This window comes from Scophthalmus maximus, chromosome 2 (genome assembly GCF_022379125.1).
Source record: "Scophthalmus maximus strain ysfricsl-2021 chromosome 2, ASM2237912v1, whole genome shotgun sequence".
NCBI classification, from domain to species: Eukaryota; Metazoa; Chordata; class Actinopteri; order Pleuronectiformes; family Scophthalmidae; genus Scophthalmus; species Scophthalmus maximus.
This window is the reverse complement of record NC_061516.1, coordinates 3,804,654-3,827,219: the sequence shown is the minus strand read 5'-3', so window position 1 is coordinate 3,827,219 and position 22,566 is coordinate 3,804,654. Positions and strand designations below refer to the sequence as shown.

Below are 22,566 nucleotides of genomic sequence, written 5' to 3'. Positions count from 1 at the left end.
CACAGTCATGGTATATTGTAAACATCACTGGTGATGTCAGCAAACATTTTACTAAACTGGTCAAATTCGGTAACAGGTAAAATCATGTGCAAATTTTCTTCATCTTCTCCAAGGTGGGTGTTTATTTTGGGTGGTTTGCACCACTTAACTACGATGTGCATTGTGTCTGCAAGTTGAGCAGACACAATGCACAAGCAGGGAGTGCAGGGAAGTGACGGAGAGAAACTGTGACAGCCTTTTTGTAATGCTGAAAGCACAAACACAACTCCGCTAATTCTTAACTCCTATTTTACTTTCTGTGCTGTGGCCTCATGCATGAGATATGAGCTGATGGTGCGTCTCAGCAGGGAAGACACATGGAGGAGAGAGGTGTAGCAATATAAGTGGTTCACAGAATAACACTACTGGCTACAGTTTCTCTAAATTTTCATATAGGAAATAGTATCCAAAAACATTAAGCAATAGGAACTTTGATCTTCCCAATTGCTATAGTTTCCCTTACTGTCCAGTTCTGTACCTTCTTGTGTGCTTTGGCCTGCTCTTCCACGTACTTCTGCACCTCCTTTATAAGTTCCTGTAGTTTCCTCACTAGCTCCATGTGACAGCTTGCCAGCTTCTCTGTCGAGCTCTTGAACACATCCCACACTGGAGCAAATGTCCTGGGACAAAAGATGACCGACACGTCAGAGGCTAGGACATGACAAGATGTTCTTTACACCTCTCGGTTTTTCTGAAAAGATAGACTAGCTGCTTACACTCACCCAAGCTGAGAAAAGTTGCCAGCGGATTTGGCAAGTTTGGTCATTGACCTGGCATAGGCCTCTTCAATAGTACTCCTAGGAAAGAGCACACACACACACACACACACACACACACACACACACACACATACACACACACACACACACACACACACACACACACACACACACACACACACACACACACACACACACACACACACACACACACTTTTTAAAAAATCATTATCACTTCATGTCAATGATGCCAAGATAGTACTTTTAATAAAAAAGGTATAGTATGACGAAAAAACGTTTTAAGTATTTGCAACTAGGTTATGGCGGCCACGCCACTGAGCTACTGCAGATCCTTGCCAAAAACATCCACTTAGAGTTTGCAACATAAATGTTTGACCACATTCACACTGACTGAATGGGCAAATAAGTACGGTTTGGTTTGTCAACCTCGTGTTGAAGCGGACAGTGTATGAAAGTTAGTTTTTGAATCCCTGCTTCTCTCAATTTTCCTTTCCATCCCCTCACACTGTAGCAAAGTGACAGGAGTATAAAAAAAAACTAAAGCAGAGTTATAGTGGAAGACTGAATTATGCATGTATTTTGCCAGTCTCTCTCTGCAGTCACGTCACAGGAGCAAGGTCAGCCAGGGGGAAAGGGGACAAACTTGTGCGCACACACGCGCACAAATACACTCACATATACGTACACACAAACACAGGTACACACAGACAAACGCAACTGTCCCATGGGAGAACAAGTACACTCACACACAGCACTACAACAACACACCGGATGGGACGAGCTACAGATGCATTATAGGGCACATTTCCACTTCCACATCTTCCCACGTCAATGTTTCATTTTTATACTTCATGTTGTAAGAAATATATATTTTAAAAAAGTGTTTGTACCATGCTTATAAACAAGAAAGCAAACAATTTTTACACGATGATTATAATTCTTCACAACAATATCAGTTACATAGACTGTTTGACTTCCCATTTAGACATGTACACAATCACACTACTTCTCTCTCAAGTTGAGAGACTTGAGTCGTTTCTGAATATTATTTTCCTGTTAAATGTTCCTTATGATTCTACTGCATGTGGACACTGATGCTGTTTTGACCACATATTCAGATGAAGTGGCTGAAAGAGACCATCTAGTGCCAAAGCATTGTCAATCAAAATGTGGACCCCAGATTGTCCTGAAGGTAAGTTGTTGGCCTAGGACAAAAATGTTTGATAAAAAATAAACCCAAAACTGGGCTGTCTCCACGACAACTGAGCAAACTCAGTCTGCGGAGGAAGACTGAAGTTGTGTATCAAAATCGGGATAAAAATGTATTCTGCGCGTTCACACTCAAAACAGTTGGTAAATAGGTTTTTGCTGGACACTACTCACCAACAAGGCAATAAACAAAAGAAATGGAAATTTTGAAATAATTGGTGCTGAGACAGCTCAAGAAAGATCTGAGTTTTAAATCTCAGCCAAACGTTTTGACGTCTCTTTGTGAAGTTTTTTTTGGGAGTGGCACACAAACTGTATTATTTACTGTCACTTTAAAAGTGGTGAAGTATGTAGATTTTTCTGTGCACGTACTACTAACACAGTATGATGATTAGGATGTTTTAGTTTGTTTATTGTATGGATTTGGGACACACCTGTGTGAGGTGCAGTTAAAGATAAAAAAAAAAGAAAGATAAAAAATAAGAGTTAAGATAATTTTTTGTCTGGTCACTTTTTCACAGGAGATCATATCCACTTAGAATAAAACAGGATGCTGAGAATAAGGAATCAGCATTCAGGTATTTTTTCCCATCTTTAGTGCAGGTACAAAGACACCTGCTAGAGATTTTCAAGAATGTGTCTTGGAGACTGCTAATATAGTCTTAAAATGCTGTGAGGGAAAGAGTCATTAATTGACACAAGGGCAAAGCCCAGTGCGCAGTGCTGTTCTCCCCACTAGAGGGAGCCATGGTGTAGTTTTCCAAAGCGAAACAAAACAAAACCTCATTCTGCCAAAGTCAGTTAAGAAGCAGGAACAGAGTGAATACATTTATGAATATAAAATATAAATTAATCTCTACCTAACTTTCTGTCACCTTCATCAATAATACTTTGATTCATTGACATAGTATAAACAGCCACATTCCTGCAGCCTGATGAGACAGTTAATATTTAAGCAAAGTTAAAAGCTGAAAGGTTATTTATTGCAACAACATGAGTCTGGACAGTTTGAAAATAAAAACTTTCCAAATGCTTTCAACCATTTGTAAATGACAACAACACAGCAATACAAAACGTGTTACACTAAACAACTAAGATGAAGGAAATATGCCAGTTTTCCTTCATGTACATGTAAATTACCCCTGAATTGTAATCATCCATTATTAATAAGACATTCCCAACATCTTCCTCAAAGTCATGTAGACACTGCTGAATTCCTGAGGCGGCCCCTTACACACCTCTTACACAGTGAGGTTAATCTTCACGGAGGCTGGAAGCATTTGAATAGACGCTATTATATCAAGCTGTTGACACTGAAGGTGTGTAACCAAATGCAAGATTACAGGTGGACCCAGGTTTATCCTCCTGCGACAAAGAGTTTAAGTCTGCATAACACACTGATCTACATATATGCTGCCCTCATTGAGTCATTTTATTTCCCGGTTGATTTTTAAGGTTAAAGTAGAGTAGCTGAACCTTTTAGCCTCTATTTTTACCATGACATTTTCTGGAACTACAAACACTTAGATTATATTGTTTCAGCTCCTCTAGTGTGAAGATTTCTTGCTTTTTTTTGTCATATAACATAATTAACTGAATATCTTTGGGTTTCGGACTTTTCATCAGACAAATCGCTGCAATTCAACACGTCATTTGGATTCTGAGAAGTGGTGGTGGAAAGTCACATTTCACAAACTAAACAATGAATTGGTTAAAAAAAAATAACATACATTAATTGAAAATGAAAGATGGAGCAAAAAAAAGTGTCAAAATGTACATCAGTTGGAGTTAAGTTGAGTTGATTAAATTGATATTTGCTCAGCAGGTCGAGCTGCAGGTGTCTACTGGGAAATTCATTTAAATACCAAGAAAACCACAAGACAGTAAAGACATATTCAATAACTAGCCACATCACAATAAACGAATGACTAAGATTATTTTAAACACATGCAAATGACTAATATCTAGAATAGAATAGGACTGACTAACTTACCTTTCTCTGATGAAGTCTGTCAGCTCCTTGGAGGATATTTGGCCATGCTTCATGTTATGGTAGAGCACGTCAAAGCCATTATTTTTTTCCCCCTGTATTTCAGAGACCAAAACGAATGCAGAAAGATCAGTCAGCAGAACAAGAGCCAAGTCCAACAAACAAGACAATACCTCAGTTATTGATCAAACACTACCCTGAAGGCTTTTTCTACAAGCAGCGTTCTCATCGTCTGCATTGCTTCACGCTGCATTTGCAGCAGCCTCTGGTCAACCATACTCATCCTGGCCATGTCAGGAAGTAATGAAAAGTCAACAAATGCTGTGAATGGTGGTAGACTGGACTAAGGCTCGAGCAGATAATGGGAGCGATAGCCAGTCTTGTCTGTGTTGCCGTAACCACGCAACTGGGTAACAGTGTCCAGTTGCACTGATGCTTTAAAAATGCAAACGCACCTCTGAATAATGTATATGAAAGAGAATTTGGGGGTTTACGTTTGAGAAAATATTTGATACAATTATAAATGACCATACACTTTGATACAGATATAGTGACACCCTACTACAAGGCCTACTGCTGCTGCTGCTACTACTACAACTACTATTGATGATAATATTTTTTAACTGTTTATTTAAATATTCAACAATGATTTGTATGGTCAATAGTATACATACATACACACACACACACACACACACACACACACATATATATATATATATATATATATGTATTTGTATATATATATATATATATATATATCTCAATCAAGTCAAAGGACTTGTCATGCTAAAAATACATTTTCTTAGAGGAACTTACTCTTTTAACTACTTTATTAGTACAACACCTTTAAATTAGCTATACTGATATTAGCTTGTTGCAAATATATTGGTCTAGTGTATATGTGGGCATTACATAGTTTTTCCACCAGAAAGCACTGACATGTGGACTCTCAACCGTGGAACCCCCCACTCACTATATACTGTACATTATGAATTATCAGCCTCAAATATCCAGTATCCAGGCTATATCCTGTAAAATAACAAACTTAAGGAGGGATGGGAAAGCTAGCCTGTGTAGAATGGATCAGCATTATCAACTGAAAATAAATGTCTTATATAACCTTTACAATATTTCTGTTGAGTCTGTATTCATAACAAGAGCGACACTGGTTCGTAAAAAATGGTCAGGGTCCTCATAATCAGTCTGTTTACAGTAGTACATTTGACGGGTCAGGCTTGTTGTCATCCCAGCAACACAACTAACACTCTACTGTCGACACAGCTTCAATATAAAGTTTCCTTGTCACTTCTGATAAGGAGAAGGAGAAGAAGAAGAATGGCTCCACTCCTTCATCGCCCTTCATTTAGCTGCTGCCTCAGTGAAGTGGAAACATAAAAATCATAGCATGTAGCTTTATTATCAGATAGAACAAACTGGCCAGCAGAATTCAATAACAGCCAGTGAATTAATGGTTTTGACCACAATAGCTTGCAACAATCTTATTAGACAAATACATTTCGCAAATCATTCCTCTACCTGAAAGTGTCAAATGAAGACAAATAAGGAAACTCATACTTGCACTTAAATAAAGGCTGAGTGAGGTGAATATTATAATGGATCTGTCCACCGAGGTCCATCCTCATTCTTGTCTGATTCTGTGTGTCAACACTGTTTTAGTGCAACGCAAGCCTGTCCCAGATATTTCCTGGTTCCTGACGCCATCCACTGTCAGCAGTTTGGTACACAGGCTACAAGATCAGCGCAGTTTTAACCCATGGGTTCAGCCTTGTTTTTCCAAACTGACAAACATGAAGGTCAGTGAGTCTGGGTCCAAATGAATGTCAGAGTTAGATCCAATGAGACTATATTTACAGAGCAAATAGACATTAAAAGAATAGCATCCTTTTCTAGGCTGGAGCTCACTGGCCTAGATTTTACCCTGTTGAGCAGAGCACTGAGATGTGTTTGGTGTTATTACAAGATCACTATTACGTTTTGCTTGTTTCCCACCTTCTGCACACATTGGATTTGGGGACAGGGAGGTGAGACACAGAGCGTACAACACTAACCTGCGCTGCACTAGGCTGAACCCTAAGCAAGAGAAGCACTGCCGATTGGCCAATCGACCAACAAAACAGGGAAGTGATGAAAGTGAGCAGGAACGCACGGCTCCAAATCGAGCAGTTCAGAAACAGGAAGAAAGTCCATTCTGTGCAACATGCTCACGTGGAAGGCGATGTCGATGAGTACAAAGAAAAATTGAAATAAACACAGGAAACAGCTCAGGGCGTTTTGGTGTTTTCAACAGGTTACAATGCTGGAAACTCTCTGAGCCATGCAGTTCGCTCTGTACCACAGTGTTTCTCAATCTCCTCGTCTGGAGACTCATTGATGAGAGTCCTCCCACTGGGTGTTTAATATTCCAGCCACACATGGTGAGTTTGAGAAGTGGGGGGACTATGCTCGAATTAAATGGAGATAAATTGTTTGGGGTTTTTTTTTAACTATCAGCCCCACCCCTAAAGGGAGGAAAACATGCTGGGAGGTTAGCAGACACGTTAGTCACGGTTTGGTGGAGCGACAGCACAGTGTGCGGCTGAGACAGCTTCCTACAGAACGACAGAGTTGGCGAACACTGGCTGTGATACACTGCACTATCTCCTGTAGTCTGCGCGGACTGCAGCGTTTGAGTGCTTTAGGTTGAAAAGAAATGGGGAAAAAAAGGAAATGTAGGTAATAGCCCAGCGACTAGACGTCTAACGTCATGGTTGAACGTGCACTAATGCTCATTCTGGGAAGAGAGGAGCTTTGACGGAAAAGGCAGCAACCTCGCTGACTATTAAAAAAGAATTTAATATACAGCAATAAACTATAGCTGGGGTTATACAGATCAGCATGAATGCTGCCTGTTCTTTTCCTGGAGCAGAGCTGCGGCACAACTCAGGTCCCTGCACGCTGGCTGAGAACTACTGAGGGTCCAAGAACTATGCCGAGTTTACACTACACGACACGAGAGAAAAAGATATGACTTGTAACCCCCTCGCTCATTAAGAGAAAGTTGTTTTGGTACTGTGGACTGCAGTTAGTCCAGGTTGTATGTTGTTGGACAAAACGAGATTAAAGCAACATTTGGAAAAAAATCACTTATGTGTATATCAGCCTTTGGGACCATAAGAACACTACACAACAGAAAATGAATCAATAACTATCAATAACTAACTACTAGAACATTTCCAGTATTTTTTCAAGGAAAAGGACAAAGCATTTCCTTGTTCTACCTTCTCAAATTTGTGAATCTGCAGCTTTTCTTTTCATTTTAAAAGACCAAATATTTGATCAGTCACTCGGGAACTAACAGATGAATCACTAATGAATGTAAGTCATATGAAGATATGCCTTATATTTAGCACATAGCTTTCTCATCAGGCCACGGACTCTAGTCATTGAGATATTGCAATGAGAAGAGAATGAGACACAGGCAGATGTATAATCAAATGGCTCCATTCCATGTATAGATTATAGATGCATGACTGCAAAACCTACCACACGCTGCCTTTAAAATATATACCCTACTGTGTTTTCACACTCAATAACACGTTGTAATTGCAGAGAAGAATCAACACAAAAAGAAAGGGTTAACATTGCTGACGCCCCTTATCTGAAACACCACCTTAAATGACAGATAAACAAAACCACAGCGCTGCAGTTTATCATGTAACATCTGGCGGGCAGAGGAGGACAAGAGTTCACTCTCCCTCTGTCACTGTACAATACCAGTTTCAATATCCAGTTTGTGGGGAATCAAGTGTTTCGTGCCTGACAGGCGGTAATGAAAGAGTCCAGGTCACCTCAGTGTCGTGCTGCTGTCTCCCTCTCCAAACAAAAGACAACCAGGACAAGCTATGCTTGAGAGTCACCCAAAACCTCTCCTAGTGCCAGAACGCAAACATACACTCAGCTTACAACATTCTACCTTCATGGAGGTTATACGGTTACGCGTTTTTTTTATTGAAACCGTTTCAGAGAGCTGTCAATTTAACTTTTTGGAAGGTGCAGTTTGTGTTGCCGTTGAACCGGCATGCATTACACAAAGTGATGTTTCTGTTGGCCTCTATTCAGAGACAGAGTAGGTCAACAGAGAACACTTATTTCCAAGCAACTGTATGTTATGTCTCACAAATGTGTATGTGTATAATAACACCCTTTAAATATATGCTAGCCTGCGAGCATTCAGAAAAACATAATTACACAGACTGCATCACAGAGTGAAGAGCTACGTCAGTGTAAAAACACATTGGTGTACAGGCTGCAAAGTGGAACTATTTCAAAACAAACCTGTTGCTGTTAAACTGTAGGCAGACCTAACAAAAACTGCTGTAGTGTACACATTCATCACATACGGGTGCAAAATGTATCACGGGTTGGCGAAGTGGACTTTTAGGTCCATCATTTTCACTGGCAACAGAGTAAACCAGCAGATAATATTACGAAAAGGATTAAGAGGTTGCCAGGTGACATGACTTGTCTGGTCCTGAGCACATGTTCAGGGTGAAAGCCGCAGACACTTTCACCGAGGGATTTTGGAAGAGGCTAAACGAGACTCCTTCTTCGCAGACAGCCCGTAGACGGTGGCCCAGTGCGGGGCCCAGCGCTCTGAGCTTGAGACAGCAGGATGACATCAGAGTGTCTGCCCTGGGTCATGTGACCGCCGAGGGTCTGGGAGCTGTGCACTGCGCTGTCGCAACTCATCAGTCTGACAGCAACACGCTCATGCAGTAGTGTGCAGTACGCGCCCACAGGCTGGCCTTTGTTTGTGGCGCAAACACAACTGTACAAGAGCCTGACCACTGATTACAGTTAGGGATGTGGCATCAAGTGTACAGGATAAATCCCAGAGCAGGTTAGTGTTACACAACCTATGACTCATTTCACCACATCTACACCAAGCTCACATGCAGGAGGTCATGAGGGCTGGAACTCAAGCCGTAAAAGTAAACGACAACAAACCACCATGAGACTGGATTTCTGTTTGTCCTTCTGGAAGCACTACAGAGATTTCACCAGGTCTCACTGCGCTTTGCTTCTTTTTGCCTTGGCTCACGTCTCAATCCCCCTGCAAAAATTCAGCACAACCCTCTGCTTAAGACGAAGGTGGAAAGCAACGTGGTGTCTTCTTTGTTTGTGTGTTTAATTTACTTGAGGCTCAGTTCACAGTAACATGCCGCCACTGTCCATCTCTTCTCTTCACTGTGTTATTGCGACACTTGCCATGTCTGACCTGAAGATTGTAAGTTGTGTGAGAAGGGAACCAACTCTATAAGACCACACACGACACAGACACCAGGGAGAAGACGGCCATCTCACGGCTGTTGGCTGTATCAACGCGGTTTGCTTATCACACTGCCATCTCATTTTCCCATGACTGTCTGGAGGCTAACAGACTCCACATTAAACATGAGCTCATCATCGATGTAGGGCTAAAGTGAAAAGAGCATTAGATCCACTGACTGAGACATTTCAGTGAAGGTGGGGACTGTAACACACGCACTGTCGCTATGAAAGCTTTCATCCACATACCACAGTGAACAAACCGGTTAATGAACATTGAACACACACACAAAAAAAAGGGAAATGAGACGTCCAAGAAAATCTAGTGAGCGGAAATGTTGCAGACAGTGACCAGGCGAGTGCCGCAACTTAGACAGAGGAACATGGCCATTCTATGTCTGGCTCCTAATTCCAAAAGAACTTGTTTATTCTTCTGAGCGGAGATATTGTCTTCGTCCGAGATTCAAGCCCAGATTGTGTACAGGGAAAAAACAGCCAAGGAAAATGTTGCTACAGAGACTACAGAGCAAAAGAGGGCGGACAGGAGAGAGGTGTTCACTGCTGCATGCAATGCAAAAGCAAAACAGATTGACAAATCTGACAGCCTATTATGTGTGGCTGCTTGTGGAGATGATTTGCAGTCAAGTCAAAGGGAAATGAATGCATCTCCTAATGCCAGGTGTGTGTGCGTGCATGCCCTGCATGTTAAACACACAGCTGATCCTTGCCATCACTGGATCCTCTTGTGGCCCACCGGGGGGCACAAAGGGCAGATTGAAGAATCGGGAGCATCTCAGCTCTCCTCTTCTCCATTCAGTTACCGATGAAGTCTCCCCCAGACAAAAAGGGGCTTTAGAGGTTGACTTCAAAACACTTATCTAAATGATGTTTCCATTCATCAACTAAGCCGAGCAGGGCTGTATTTTCCCTACTCTGGGACGACAGAGATACTTTATGAATGGAGGTTATTTACAGCTGAGGAACTGGCTGACAGACGTCATACATAGGACTGTATAGAGCAGATTTTTTGCATCATGAAACATAAGCACTTAGTTTACAATGGTTGCAAGTATACCTGATCATTGGAAAATAACAGAGCAAAGCAATAACACATGTATTAGTTTTAAGTACGGTACACCTGCTATATTCAGTAATCCAATATTCATTTATAGCACAGGGTGATAAAGGTGATCGACCAAAGCGACTAACAAACCAAAACATCACCCACACATGCGGCAGTGGTTACAGTGACATTAACGGTTAGAGCCTAATGAACAAATGGCCTTAGTTGCTTTTCCCTATTAATAATATCGTGTTTAACGCTTTGGAGTTTAAGCAAAGTGGAAAGGTGGTCAGGTGACACACAGACAGGTGTGTGGAGGCAGAAGTTGGCAGGACATTTTTTTCTTTTCATTTTTCAACCTGCTGTAACACAGCCACGTCAAAGGAGTATCGCGAGAGGAATGACCTTTACACAATACTGTACACGGTGTGAATTGTCCCAGGCCAACAGCAGCACTGGCTATATTAAAATAAGAGCTCAGTGTCCGGCACCGTGGGGCTGAATCCGTGTTTTTTTAAAAGAAAAGCTGTCCTCTAACTCACTAAACGTTTGGCCTCTCACTGAAACTTTGTTACGGAAGAAGAAGAAGAAAAAAAAAAGAAAAAAAAATGACGGGTCCGGCCAAAGGGCTGTGACTGACAGCCGGAGCGCCCAATGGCATTCGCGGAACTGACCATCAACATTCCAAGCAAGCCTGAGACGGCCAATTAGCGGGAGCGGAGGGTGGATTCTTGGAGGTTCCAAGTTAGATGGGGTTACCGAGGCCCAAATCCCGGGGTGGCAAATTAATAATCGCCGAAAAAAAATGAGCAAAGCTTGGGGAACCGCCGACTAATACGTCCGGCGGCACCGGACGCCGCCGCTTGGACCGGAGCGGGCCAACGAATGAGACTGCAACGCCAATAGAACTTCACTCCTGGCTGACATGAACATGATAGGGAGGGAACACGGTGCCCGAGGAGAATAAGGAACAGCACCGGTGTAAACACCGTGAAATAGGAAAAAGCCACCACCTACCCAGAAATGCTCTAGGAAGAAGGGCGTTATCATCTTGTTCTATTCCTCTTCGCAGCAACTGTTAACCCTGTCGTAATGCAACTTGTATAGAGTTAATCATCCGCCGTCTGTTGTATCTGCCTTTCCCCGTTTTCCTCCTCTCCCCTTTCTTCTCCCTCCCCACCTCGAGACTCCACCTCCACTCGGCTGTGCTGCGTCTCTCCGGCGCTTCGGTTTCTCGCAGTGGAGGCGGGATGCGGGGCGGCGGGAGGCGGGATGCGGGGGGAGTGGGCGCAACAGCGCCACCGATGGCGGACATCAAAGCGGGCCGGAGGTGCTGCCTTCAAGTGCTCTGCGAAAACTCCAGTACTTGTGTTGTCTGCGGCGCTCGCGGCAGCATATTGTGGAGGATAAACTGTTAATTCAGTGAGAAATACACCGATATACAAAATATTATTTGATGCAGTCGTAAAACAAAAGAAAAAAAAAAAAGAAGGAAAAATAGGTTTCTTGTATGCGCGTGAATGAGATTGTCATTCATCCAGGTCATCATTATCCACAAGGTTGGACGAGGATAAGTGGACTTGCTGCTGATTACGCACCCTTGTGGATTTCCGACAGGCAGATTATCCTTTAAGGCCACACCGATTGCACAAAATAGTGCTACAAAGAAGTCAAACATGAATGTACTGTAGACATTCAGCTGCAAATGTTTTGGCATTCCTGTCCCTTCTCATCATGCAGGTCAAAATATACACTTGTAATCCACAGCCAAACAGCATGACGTGCTACAGTCACATGTTACATGTTGTGTCTGCACACTTGGGTCCATGGTCTCCTGGAAGAGCGTCATCTCTGGGTTCATCTTTGGAATCATCGCCTTGCTACAGAGCCTTTTAAGACTCATTATTAAACATTTGATTCCAGTCATATAGTCATACCACATAGCGAAATTGTGACTTGCATGCAAAGTCAAATGCTTTCCTTCCTCTAGCGAGTTTCCTTGCATTTGAACTTTGTACAGCTGCAGAAGGAAAATGCTCTACAATATGTGAGAAAACACAAGACGAAAACCCCATAATGTAAACAATTTATTGGAACAATGTACAGACTCAAGCAATGGTAACCAGTCACACTCACTATATCATCTTACAAATATTACAAAATTACTACAGTACAATATAGATTCTTTGCATGATCCAAAATATTTGGTGGCCCCAAAAGTATTAATTTTAAAATTCAGCAGCTTATTAAAAAAACTCAAACCATGTCTATCAAAATGATGTTTTTGCTTTTATAAGCAAAAATATGAAGGCAGAGTCTAATCAAGTTTGAAGGCTAATGAGAATGACATTCGTCAATATTGGTGGGTGCTTTATAAAATACAAGTTTTCAATAAAGCTTCGTAGAAAGTCAAACTTATATTTGCAAACATCATGTTTCTTTGCTTTTAAATTAGGCGTTACCTGTTTCTTTAGATACCGTATACTGTGTATCTATTGCAAAACACCAACAAAACCTCAATGTATTTTCTCTCAAGGCATTGTGTACATATTACACTACATATTTATCGTAGTCGGATAACAATCACTTTTGACAAAAGGTACACAAAGTATGTGCAAGTTGTCATTTGCAATAATTCTTCCCTCGTGCGTTGCAGTTTTAATAACATTGGACAGCTAGCTGTGTTGCACAAATATAACACTAATGTCAATTCACACCCATGGTTACCCACTTTTCAATATGAAGGGCAAGAGTTTGACTAATCTTTAGTTGTTGAGAGGAGATGGCTAAAGGCGTACACATTGGGGAAACAATGAAAACAAGTAACACTGAACACAGACGACCTGAGGTTAACACGTAGAAAACACATATTCAAGTAGTGAAACACAACTACAATGTATAGCAGCAGTCAAGTCAGAAATACAGCACACAGCAGGGCTGGGGATTGTTACGTGTGTTTTAAAGACCTACACTCTTTCAACGAAGGACCAACTGGACACTGTGTACACACACAGAGACACACACACACATGCCCCATCAAGCTGCTATTTCTCAATTTTTTTGCATGCCAAACAACTGGAATGTGACAGACAAAATTCACCCCGAAACACAAAATGACGTGGCACATAAATGTATTTGCCTCTGTATTCCATGATGCATCCTGTATTTAACCACCGCTCACCTCATTAACATTAAATCTAACATTGTATAAGTTTATCAGAGAAACTAAACTACTTCTAAATATTAAAAGAACCAATTGCATGAAGATACAGATTACTTTATACTTATTGCATTAAGTAAATACATTTTAGCAGCAGATTATCTTATTAATGATCCGTGTTAACACTTGGTTCATATTATGAAGGGTTTGGCGACATCATTAAATCCAAAGGCATGCAATTAAAATTTTTAAGTGCATGTCATGTGCATTTCAAAGGTTAAAATACTGCAGTTATTACTCTGGCCGGCAGAGGAAAAATGACTGACTGGGCATTCAAAAAAAAAAAATCTTTCTCCCTCTCCAACCCATCATGGAATACATTCAGCGTATCTGTAACTTAAACACTTACACACTTTTTTTAAAAATATAACAGCGTAAAAACAACCAGAGACAATAACGTTGTCGTTTCACAGTTTTTAAAAACTATACATCCAGCTATGGGGTAAAAGTCAAGGGAGAACACTCCAGCAAGATCTATATGACGTTATAACTGTCCCAGTGTTGCAACACCTAAAATGGTTACTATGTACTTTTTAAATCTTAAATTGAAGCTCCCCACCCTCCCATAATCCCTTCCCCAATATATGTTGGGGTGTGAGGGGCCACCAACATGCAAGAGATGAAAGCATCCAAATACCCTACGAAACACAACCACCCAAAACATTACACAGTCATCCTCGCGATCATGCTTTTAGCACACAAAGCCAAACAAAACTTCAGTACATTGAGAAATTAACATATTCAACACTGAGTTAATGGGCTGCATGGTTCTGATCGTCAGAAGTCACTAAAACAGGATTAGTGTCCTTGCGGTTTAAGTCCAAGAAACTAAAGATAATGACCGACTCACAGGAAGTTAACCCGTGGGCTTCTCCTTCACTTTGCTTTCATGAAGTCCAGACAATAGAAAGGATTGTAAGCATGTAAAGCTTTGATATACTTGCTGTTGAATGTCCATATCACATCCACCACAAGACCAAGAGATTCACTCCAGCATTACATCACAGCCAGGATTTTTTTTTTTTTTTTTTTAACACATCTCCTAAGTTCGGCGTGTAAACCCGGTCATGCTACATTACAGCTGATTGCCGTAATTCTCTGGTAGATGAAACAAAAAGTACTGCTAATAGATAAATTACAAGGTCAGAGACCTTATTACAGGGCAATGACAGCTGTCGAACGCAATACACATTACTAATATTCTACGGCTTTTCACAATGATACAAGCATGCTACCTATTCCCAGAAAAGCTTAAAACAAAATCTTGTGCTCTCCAATGACATAATTAACAGCGTTTGCCCTGCTAAAGAATGAAAAACTGAAATTATCTGACAACTATAGAGATGAACTTATTCTTTGTGATATGCAGCATTGTATTATCATCTTCTCTAGGGATGGATCCAATGAGAGTCATTCTTATTATATGAGCTCCAACTTAACTGTATTTATTGAGAACAATCCCAGTTCCACTGGTAAAATTCAATTTCAGTAAAGTACCATTTGACATCTACCTGGCGGACATGAATATAAATGTGTACCTGCTCTGGAGACCATTTTCCACACTAACCTTTCAATATACGAAAAACTCGCCATCTAACCAAAAGTAACGAGTAAATGTTTGACAGAGTTTTGCGAATGTTCTCCATGTTTGCTTACATTTCTTTTCAGTAGTTTGGTTGACAGAAAATAAAGCGTTTGGGGAAGAAATCTAGAGAAAAAAAAAAAGATTACGGATTAATGAATTTTCCTCCCATGATAAGGTTGTTCTGCCTGTCTCTTTCCCCCTTTGCCTGTGCATAGGGGCTCTGAGCACTGCAGCTACCACCTCCCTCCCACCCCGTCCACCAGGTCGGGGAGGGGTCCGCACCCCTTCCCTCCCCTCAGCAGGCAGACCCTTCCCCCCAGTAAAGGGTAACATGTTCCCTGGGTAAAAGAGGTTCCCTATTTTGTCTCCCAAAGTGAATGACCTGTGCAGAGAGAAGAGGCGTCATTAAATACTGATACATTTTTCAGCAGATTTTCTACAATAGCAAATGATATCACAGGAGAAACTGACCCCAGTGATGAGGCACACTGCTGTGGAAACAGTTACACCCCGTAAAAGGTTGCCAGCCGTTCCTTCAGGGGCATGGGGAACTGATCTGAGAATCGCCTCCAGTTGTCCTCACCCACCTGGTTCTTAAAACCGTGAAGGATCTGAAATTGAACACCGGGAGAAGTTCATTCCAAGTTCCAACGGAGAACTGCCTTTCAAAATAAATCTTGCGCAGGACAGGATTATTACAAGTGTGTCACACTGTACAAACTGTCAGGCCTCCATTAGGGGGCAAACAGGGAGACCAAGTGAATTATTGAACAAATTAATAAAAGGCATGAGGGAAACATCTTCTCAAACCATTTGCATCCTGAATGGCTTTTTTTTAAACTTTTTTTTTTTTTACATTTTACATTTAAAAATGACGAGTCAATTTTCAGCAGTCATATGAATTGTAATGCAATCTCTGTAAAATCCAGTTATTTGTACCAAACAGTCATTTTCAGCTTTACCTTGCAGAACATGTCTCTTAGATCATCGTTTGGATTTACCCAGGAGGCCACTGCATCACAGAAGAATATAAAATCCTGTTCCAGAGAAGAGAGGTGAGGCAACATTTCAACTTCCAGAGCCATTATACATTTTAAAAAGACCACACTGCCATCTTAGTGCTGGCTCTCACCTGCACTACACCTCCCGGATTTACACTGATCATAGTGCAAATTCCTCTGAACGCAGAGTCTTTCTCCTCATTGTCTCTTATATTTCGTAGAGAGGTGCACCTGACAAGAGGGATGGCCAAATTTAACATGAGACAAAACAAAGAGTCCGCGAGTAACAATTTTAGAAACTTGAATAAATCTACTTTGAATGACTAATGCTAATAACTATATATGAATCATTATATTTGTGAGAAATAAACAAATACTATACAAACTATTTTTGAAATGTATTGTTTAGGTGTTTTCTTATCATCGTCATCATCATCATCAATAATGGTTTTCCTTATCAGTAAAAATATAAGTGTCTATAATAACCTCAGATAACAACAAGTCAAGCATGCACACAAAACAGATTGAAATAAAACGAATCAAACATGTATATTTAAAATTTTAACACAACTACTCTGATTCTAATAACTTCTCTTTTGTATGAGCAGTGTGTTCAGCAAAACCTAATCTTTAGCACCTTGAAAATAACATTATGTTTTGAGAGATTGACTAAAGGAGGTTCGGGGTCACTATGGGACAGGCACATGCAGCTGGGTGACTACTAAATGAGAAAGGGATTTAGGAATTGCTCTTTTGCAGCAGAGACTGCATCCTTTCTCTGTTGTTGAACCAGCAGGCATGTGACAAATCTGATCCCATGCATCTTTTAGGTTGTTAGCAACAGTTAACAATGACAAACAACTACAAATTAAACAAATCAATGTATAATACATGAAGGTGCTACTGAGGCAAAAAAAAATCACAAGTAGGACCTAAAAGAGGACAGGGTTAGTCACATGGTCGGCAATGATTACAAACTAATAGGAAAAAGAAATTCAACTGAAAAGACTTCTTCTGAGAAGGAAAGTGAGAAGTAAGGAAAGGAGGAGAGCAACAGGGGAGAGAAAGAAGGGAACAGGATACATTGAGAGGATAGGAAGGAAGCAGAGAGAAGATGAATTAAATAAAAGATTGAATAATACACACCAGGGTCTTATAAACTGCTGTAGCATGGGTGCCACCTCTTGAGGACAAACGTAACCAAGACGACCAATTGTTATTGCTAAGGTAACGCAATCACGGTTACACACCACCAAACGCCAACCAAGACATGAGCAATGAGGAGGGGAGGAGAAAAATAAAGAAAAAACAAACAACTCAGAGACATAAATCAACAGAATCTGTGTATGATAATAAACAGAAGATTTCACTAGTGTTGATTATTACTGCCCCGTCAGTCATGGGGAGGAATGTAAAATATGACAGTCTAAAAAAAACATACAACACGTTTAAGGGAGAACACATTGACAGCTTTGACAGGACATTCATAGAAAAAGGCAAACAATGGCATCTGCTTTCAGAAATCATATGTCTCAAACAGCTATTGAAATCTAGTAGGAAACTGATCGAAATTCATTAGCTTGCTTTAAAATGCAGGTCTCAATGTTAAAGAAACAGGCTGGCTAAGGTGTAGCATGTGTATGTGACTGGTATAAGCAAAAGCAGTTCATTTGGGTTTTCAGAAATTTCTCCCTTAAACTCACAAATGTTAATTTTCCATAACAGAAACAGAAATATATATATATTTTTTTTTTGTTCTTTTGAAAAGAAATGAGAGATTACTCCAAGCCAACTACATGGAGGGAGACTAGTGTCCAGCACAGCAGGTTCTTATGAGGCAGAGAGGAGGGAGGACCTAAGTTTAAGAGACACAAAACTATGCAACATTCTCATTAACAAACAGGCATTTATGAACAGTCCAATGGCACATGCAAAAAGCAGATGGTATGCTCATTAGAGTACAGTTCAGTGCAGGATCAGCTGATCAGAGACAAAATGAAATTTACTTTGAATTCACTGCCACACCCACGTTTATCTGTGGTATACCATGGCTATTTTAGACCATATTTCACTGATAAGCTGGTCATCATAGAATTCTCTACGGACAGGCATTAGTTTTACACGTGGTCGAAACACCCAATTTTGTTCACACGTTTGTATGCTTTTGCTTCACTTTCGTGTTTTCAATTTTTACATTGAAAACATGCATCAACTGGTGAAAACATTTACTGGGTCAGATGCAAACATTATTCTTACAAAACTAGTCAGGCATGACACAGTTGTTAGGGTTATCGTGTATCCTGCATCAAACATTGGCCATTCTTAACAACATTTAACATCTATTGGCAGATATGCATCAACATTTAAAGAACAGTAAATAAAAGCAACAAATAAACTGACAGCAAACAAACAGGAACACATCTACTGAGTCCCTACTTATTCTTTTATTTTAGCAGGTTACACTTCAACCCTTGCATGCATCCTTTTCACAACAGTCTCTGACTCATCACATTATAATTTCCCATTCAACTCATGAAAACAAGAGCAGAGTGTAACCTTTTTTTAAAGAATGCTCAAGGCTAGGTGCCCTAAATTTGGTCGGTTCAAGTGTTCTCGCAATCATTCATGAGTAGTTATTATTAAAATGTTCAGTAACTATGTCTGAAGTCCGTAACTGTGTTACTTTGTGAGGCAGGATCTGTGTATCTCACACCCTGCCTTTGCTTTACCTTCTTTTGTTACAATATTCTACTTCACCCGATGGTGCACAGTCCGACCACATCAGTTAATCCAAAGACTGGGCACTTGCAGGGCTCGCTCGATTCAAGATTGCCAAGAATTTCAAACCAGGGCTTGCCCGGGGTTTCATTTTCTTTGATCAACATTTGCAGGCAGCAATCTGCCAGGTCGCAAATCAGATGAAATATTTGACATACTGTACTTTGGTGAAACCAGCGAAACCTGTAAGGCTCAGGGCTTGGGAAGGGCAGGACACGCACCCTAATGAGTGTGTTGAATCCTGGTTGAATGGAGCTGAGTGTGTGAGCACCTTCCTGTGTATGTGGTGACCTGGCTGGCTAGCTCAGCACTGCCACCGAGTGGTACCTGTGTTTTCCAGCAGAGTCTTTGGGGTATTGGGCCTGTTAATGATCTCCACCAGCTGGTGCAGCACCATGGCGACGTACGGCTGCATTTCAGACCCTGCATGTGGAGGAGAAATAAGCAATGACAGAATCTGTCATCTGTGCACTCTGGTGACTATATTTTCACAACACAATATATGGTGTAAATCATAAATTGTGAATGTGTTAAAAGTGAAGCACTCACCCATTTGTATAGATATCTCTCCAATTGCCCATGTCGCATTGTTGCACACTGATATTAACTCTGGGTTTAAATTAGTGCCCAGTATGGGCATGAAATCAGCTGGAAGAAGGAAAGTGGGCCAACTTAGCAACAGACTAAAAACTCACTGACAAACACTGTTCCAGAGTCAGCTACACAGAACATACCGATACAGGGTTTGACATGCTGGAAACAAGCTTTAGTCAGATCCCCCAGCAGAGCAAACGAACTCTGTCGCACTTCGGGCATTTTGTCCTGAACAGACGGAGTAAACAATAATGTCGGTGACTATCAGTTCATCAGATAAGGGACATGTTGCACACTTTGACAGCTCTTCACCTGCATGCATTGATACATGAGGGTGAGGATGTTGCTACGAGCAACTAGCTCCTCAATGGTACCTCCCAGACCCTCAGCAAGTCCACTAAGAAGATCCAACGCCACGATCATGAAGTCTTTGTCAGGGGCCTCGTACTGGTCAGGCTGCGACTGATGAAGCTAGAATGTGCGGATTATAGAAGTTAAAATTAGATTGACGTGTGATGAACTATTGAACAATTGAATTACAATCTTTTTTTTTTTTTTTGTAAATGAGGAAGTTGTCGAGTCAGTTCTCGATCCTGAATCTACATTTCCGGTAGTTTACCTGTACACGTTTAAACTTGCATTCATTCATTTCCCCCCCACTTTGGTGCAGTGTAATAAACTGTAATCACTGACCTCTTCTTACCCTATAAAAGTTGATATGCTCAACATGTAACCAAAATATTTCCTATTCACACATCGAGCAGATGGATCAACATAATCACTGATTTGTATGTGTCCACCTGATGATTGTATTGTTAGGGACGTTTGTGTGTTTGTCACTCCGAGTGATTCCGTACGCAACACACATGATCATTTGATCCAATGTTAAAGCTGCTCTAAATTAATATTGTAAAGTTTAATCTGGTTGAAGTAAGGGTAAAAAAAACTTGGGGTTCCAATGTTGTGGTTAATAATTAAGTCTCGAGTGAGTGTATGCACATGTTAACACATTTAAGAGTGCTGCGCTTATCACCATGGCCTGAGCGAGGGTTTTCTGGACCAGGTTGACACAGCGTTGGTACACAGGCTCACAGTAGGGCAGGAAGCCACTCTGCAGGGCAGTGGCCACTGAGGACAGACACTGAGGAAAGCAGACAGGGGGAAGATACAGTTAGTGATCACAGAACTTGGAGTAACTCAACAAACGCAGGCAGGAAGTGCAGATTAGAAACTCACTTCTAATAAAGGGAAGAGATCTTTGTCTTCATCTTTCAGCTGATTCCATTTTTGGATCAGTGGAGGCATCAACATCTGGATGTACTCCTGATAGATGACACAGATTAAATAAGTATTCACATAGAGACAGTATGGAAATAATAAATGAGAATAATAATTACAGACATTAGTGCAATCACCCATATGTTTAAACAGATTCATCTAGAAAGTGTGTGGGATTTGTTACTAATTTCCCTACTGGATATCATAGATTTAACTATAACATCTACAATTACCAATGCTAGCAATAAGTAATTAAGGGTAAAAGTTCATTACAATAAAAAAGTAAAATGAGGAAAAAGGAATAAACAGTAATTGCTAATTTAACATTCACTTAAAAAAGTGAAGTGAAACAGAGTCCATGATTCTGCATACCGGTTTATTCAAATGGTGTCCAACTGAGTCTGCCAGCGTTCCTATGGCATCATAAAGAATAAGCAGATTTTTGTGCTGGTACTTGTTGAAAGCGAACACCAGTGTGTCAAGGATGAATGCCAGGTATGGCACCAGCTCCGTACAAGCCTCCTCCTCCAAAGTGGCAAAGGCACTGGTTTAGGAGAGATTAAAAAGTGGAGAGGGAAGAAAACACTGTACAGCAATCAATGTGTGACTGGAGCAATGTGTGTGCATTTCAACGCTGAAATCGACAAATGCAAATGTGTTGGCAGCACAAATGCAGTGGAGGGATCCTAATGGGCCGTAAAATGACATGGGTTTTACCTGCAAGCAGCCTCCTGCACACGCTTGTTGCTGTCCAGAATACGTTTGAGCAGCTCTGTCATAAGGGGCTTCAGGTAAGTATCTGGGGGCTGGCTGACAACCCAGTGGGCATAGCGGCTCAGTGTCCAGCAGGTGATTGAACGCACCAGGGCCTTCTTGTCAGACAAACACTGGACGAGATGGGGAATGAGCTCAGGCAGGTATGGGATCATGCCCTGCATACAGCCTGGAGACGAGACAGGGATAAGAACAGTGTCAACTCAGGCAGCCGTTTCCTCTGATTTTATATTCTGAGGAGGACCGGACTCCCTAAGGTCAGTCTCTAATTTTATCCTTCTTTCTTTTCTCTATTTACCTTCAGCTATAGCCCCCAGCACAAGGATGCCAGACTCCTTTACCACCCACTCTGGATGGAAGAGCAGCTCTTTGAGGAGGGGCAGAAGGTGCAGCAACAGATCATCCCTGAACACGTTGGCCAACACGTCCAATGCTGCTGCTGAACACTTACCTAACGTATGGAGAGAAGAAGAAAGGCACACATACAACCGCAGAAGTGTGCGGAAAAACATCAAACAGACGTCACAGGCACAGTACACAAAAACACAAAACAAGTCATCAATACACTCAGTAAAGAGAAAGGGCGAAAGTAAAGGAGGACACAATAGTTGGACAGAGATCTAAGCGGTTCCATGTGCACAGACGCTGAACTCACGCAGGTTCCAGTCAGAAATAGTGTCATCATCATCCAGTTCATCATCCTCATCTTCATCTTCCTCAATCCCATCACCCTCATGCTGCTGGGCAACTGTGCGCGACCGGTGGAAGCGTGGTCTGATGTCTTGCTCGTTGTCAGGAATTGCCTCATCTTCCTCAATGTCGCCCTGATGGCGAACGTCAGGGATGAAAGAGATGTATGTTGTGGCGACATTAGTTTTAACATGGCTGAACCATGGATGGACTACAACAGTACATTACATGTGTGTTTAAAGAACAATCACAACCACCTCGGAAGTTCAGTCTC

The 22,566-nt window shown here is 41.3% G+C and overlaps 2 protein-coding genes across 11 annotated transcripts in view; both read right to left on the bottom strand.

Annotated features, from left to right (window-relative positions):
- fcho2 (FCH and mu domain containing endocytic adaptor 2) overlaps positions 1 to 11,617 on the bottom strand; it is a 42,148-nt gene extending 30,531 nt beyond the window's left edge. For 2 of the 8 annotated variants that reach the window (XM_035626355.2, XM_035626354.2), the window contains exons 1-4: positions 11,390 to 11,600; positions 3,982 to 4,073; positions 762 to 836; positions 518 to 659 (exon numbers count right to left, since the gene is read on the bottom strand). In XM_035626355.2, coding sequence (XP_035482248.1) covers positions 518 to 659; positions 762 to 836; positions 3,982 to 4,073; positions 11,390 to 11,422 — 342 coding nt within the window. In that variant the 5' untranslated portion in view covers positions 11,423 to 11,600. Of the gene's footprint in view, positions 1 to 517; positions 660 to 761; positions 837 to 3,981; positions 4,074 to 5,556; positions 5,659 to 11,389 lie in introns of those variants that run through there. The other 6 variants (XM_035626362.2, XM_035626353.2, XM_035626357.2 and 3 more) reach the window with 6 other exon arrangements.
- Positions 11,618 to 12,446: 829 nt separating this feature from the next.
- Positions 12,447 to 22,566, bottom strand: part of tnpo1 (transportin 1) — a 22,910-nt gene continuing 12,790 nt past the window's right edge. For 2 of the 3 annotated variants that reach the window (XM_035626364.2, XM_035626363.2), the window contains exons 11-25: positions 22,258 to 22,426; positions 21,901 to 22,053; positions 21,546 to 21,771; positions 21,201 to 21,372; positions 20,787 to 20,873; positions 20,584 to 20,691; positions 19,863 to 20,021; positions 19,691 to 19,778; positions 19,506 to 19,604; positions 19,284 to 19,379; positions 17,325 to 17,400; positions 16,310 to 16,409; positions 16,140 to 16,214; positions 15,649 to 15,788; positions 12,447 to 15,559 (exon numbers count right to left, since the gene is read on the bottom strand). In XM_035626364.2, coding sequence (XP_035482257.1) covers positions 15,681 to 15,788; positions 16,140 to 16,214; positions 16,310 to 16,409; positions 17,325 to 17,400; positions 19,284 to 19,379; positions 19,506 to 19,604; positions 19,691 to 19,778; positions 19,863 to 20,021; positions 20,584 to 20,691; positions 20,787 to 20,873; positions 21,201 to 21,372; positions 21,546 to 21,771; positions 21,901 to 22,053; positions 22,258 to 22,426 — 1,716 coding nt within the window. In that variant the 3' untranslated portion in view covers positions 12,447 to 15,559; positions 15,649 to 15,680. Of the gene's footprint in view, positions 15,560 to 15,648; positions 15,789 to 16,139; positions 16,215 to 16,309; positions 16,410 to 17,324; positions 17,401 to 19,283; positions 19,380 to 19,505; positions 19,605 to 19,690; positions 19,779 to 19,862; positions 20,022 to 20,583; positions 20,692 to 20,786; positions 20,874 to 21,200; positions 21,373 to 21,545; positions 21,772 to 21,900; positions 22,054 to 22,257; positions 22,427 to 22,566 lie in introns of those variants that run through there. The other variant, XR_004790234.2, reaches the window with a different exon arrangement.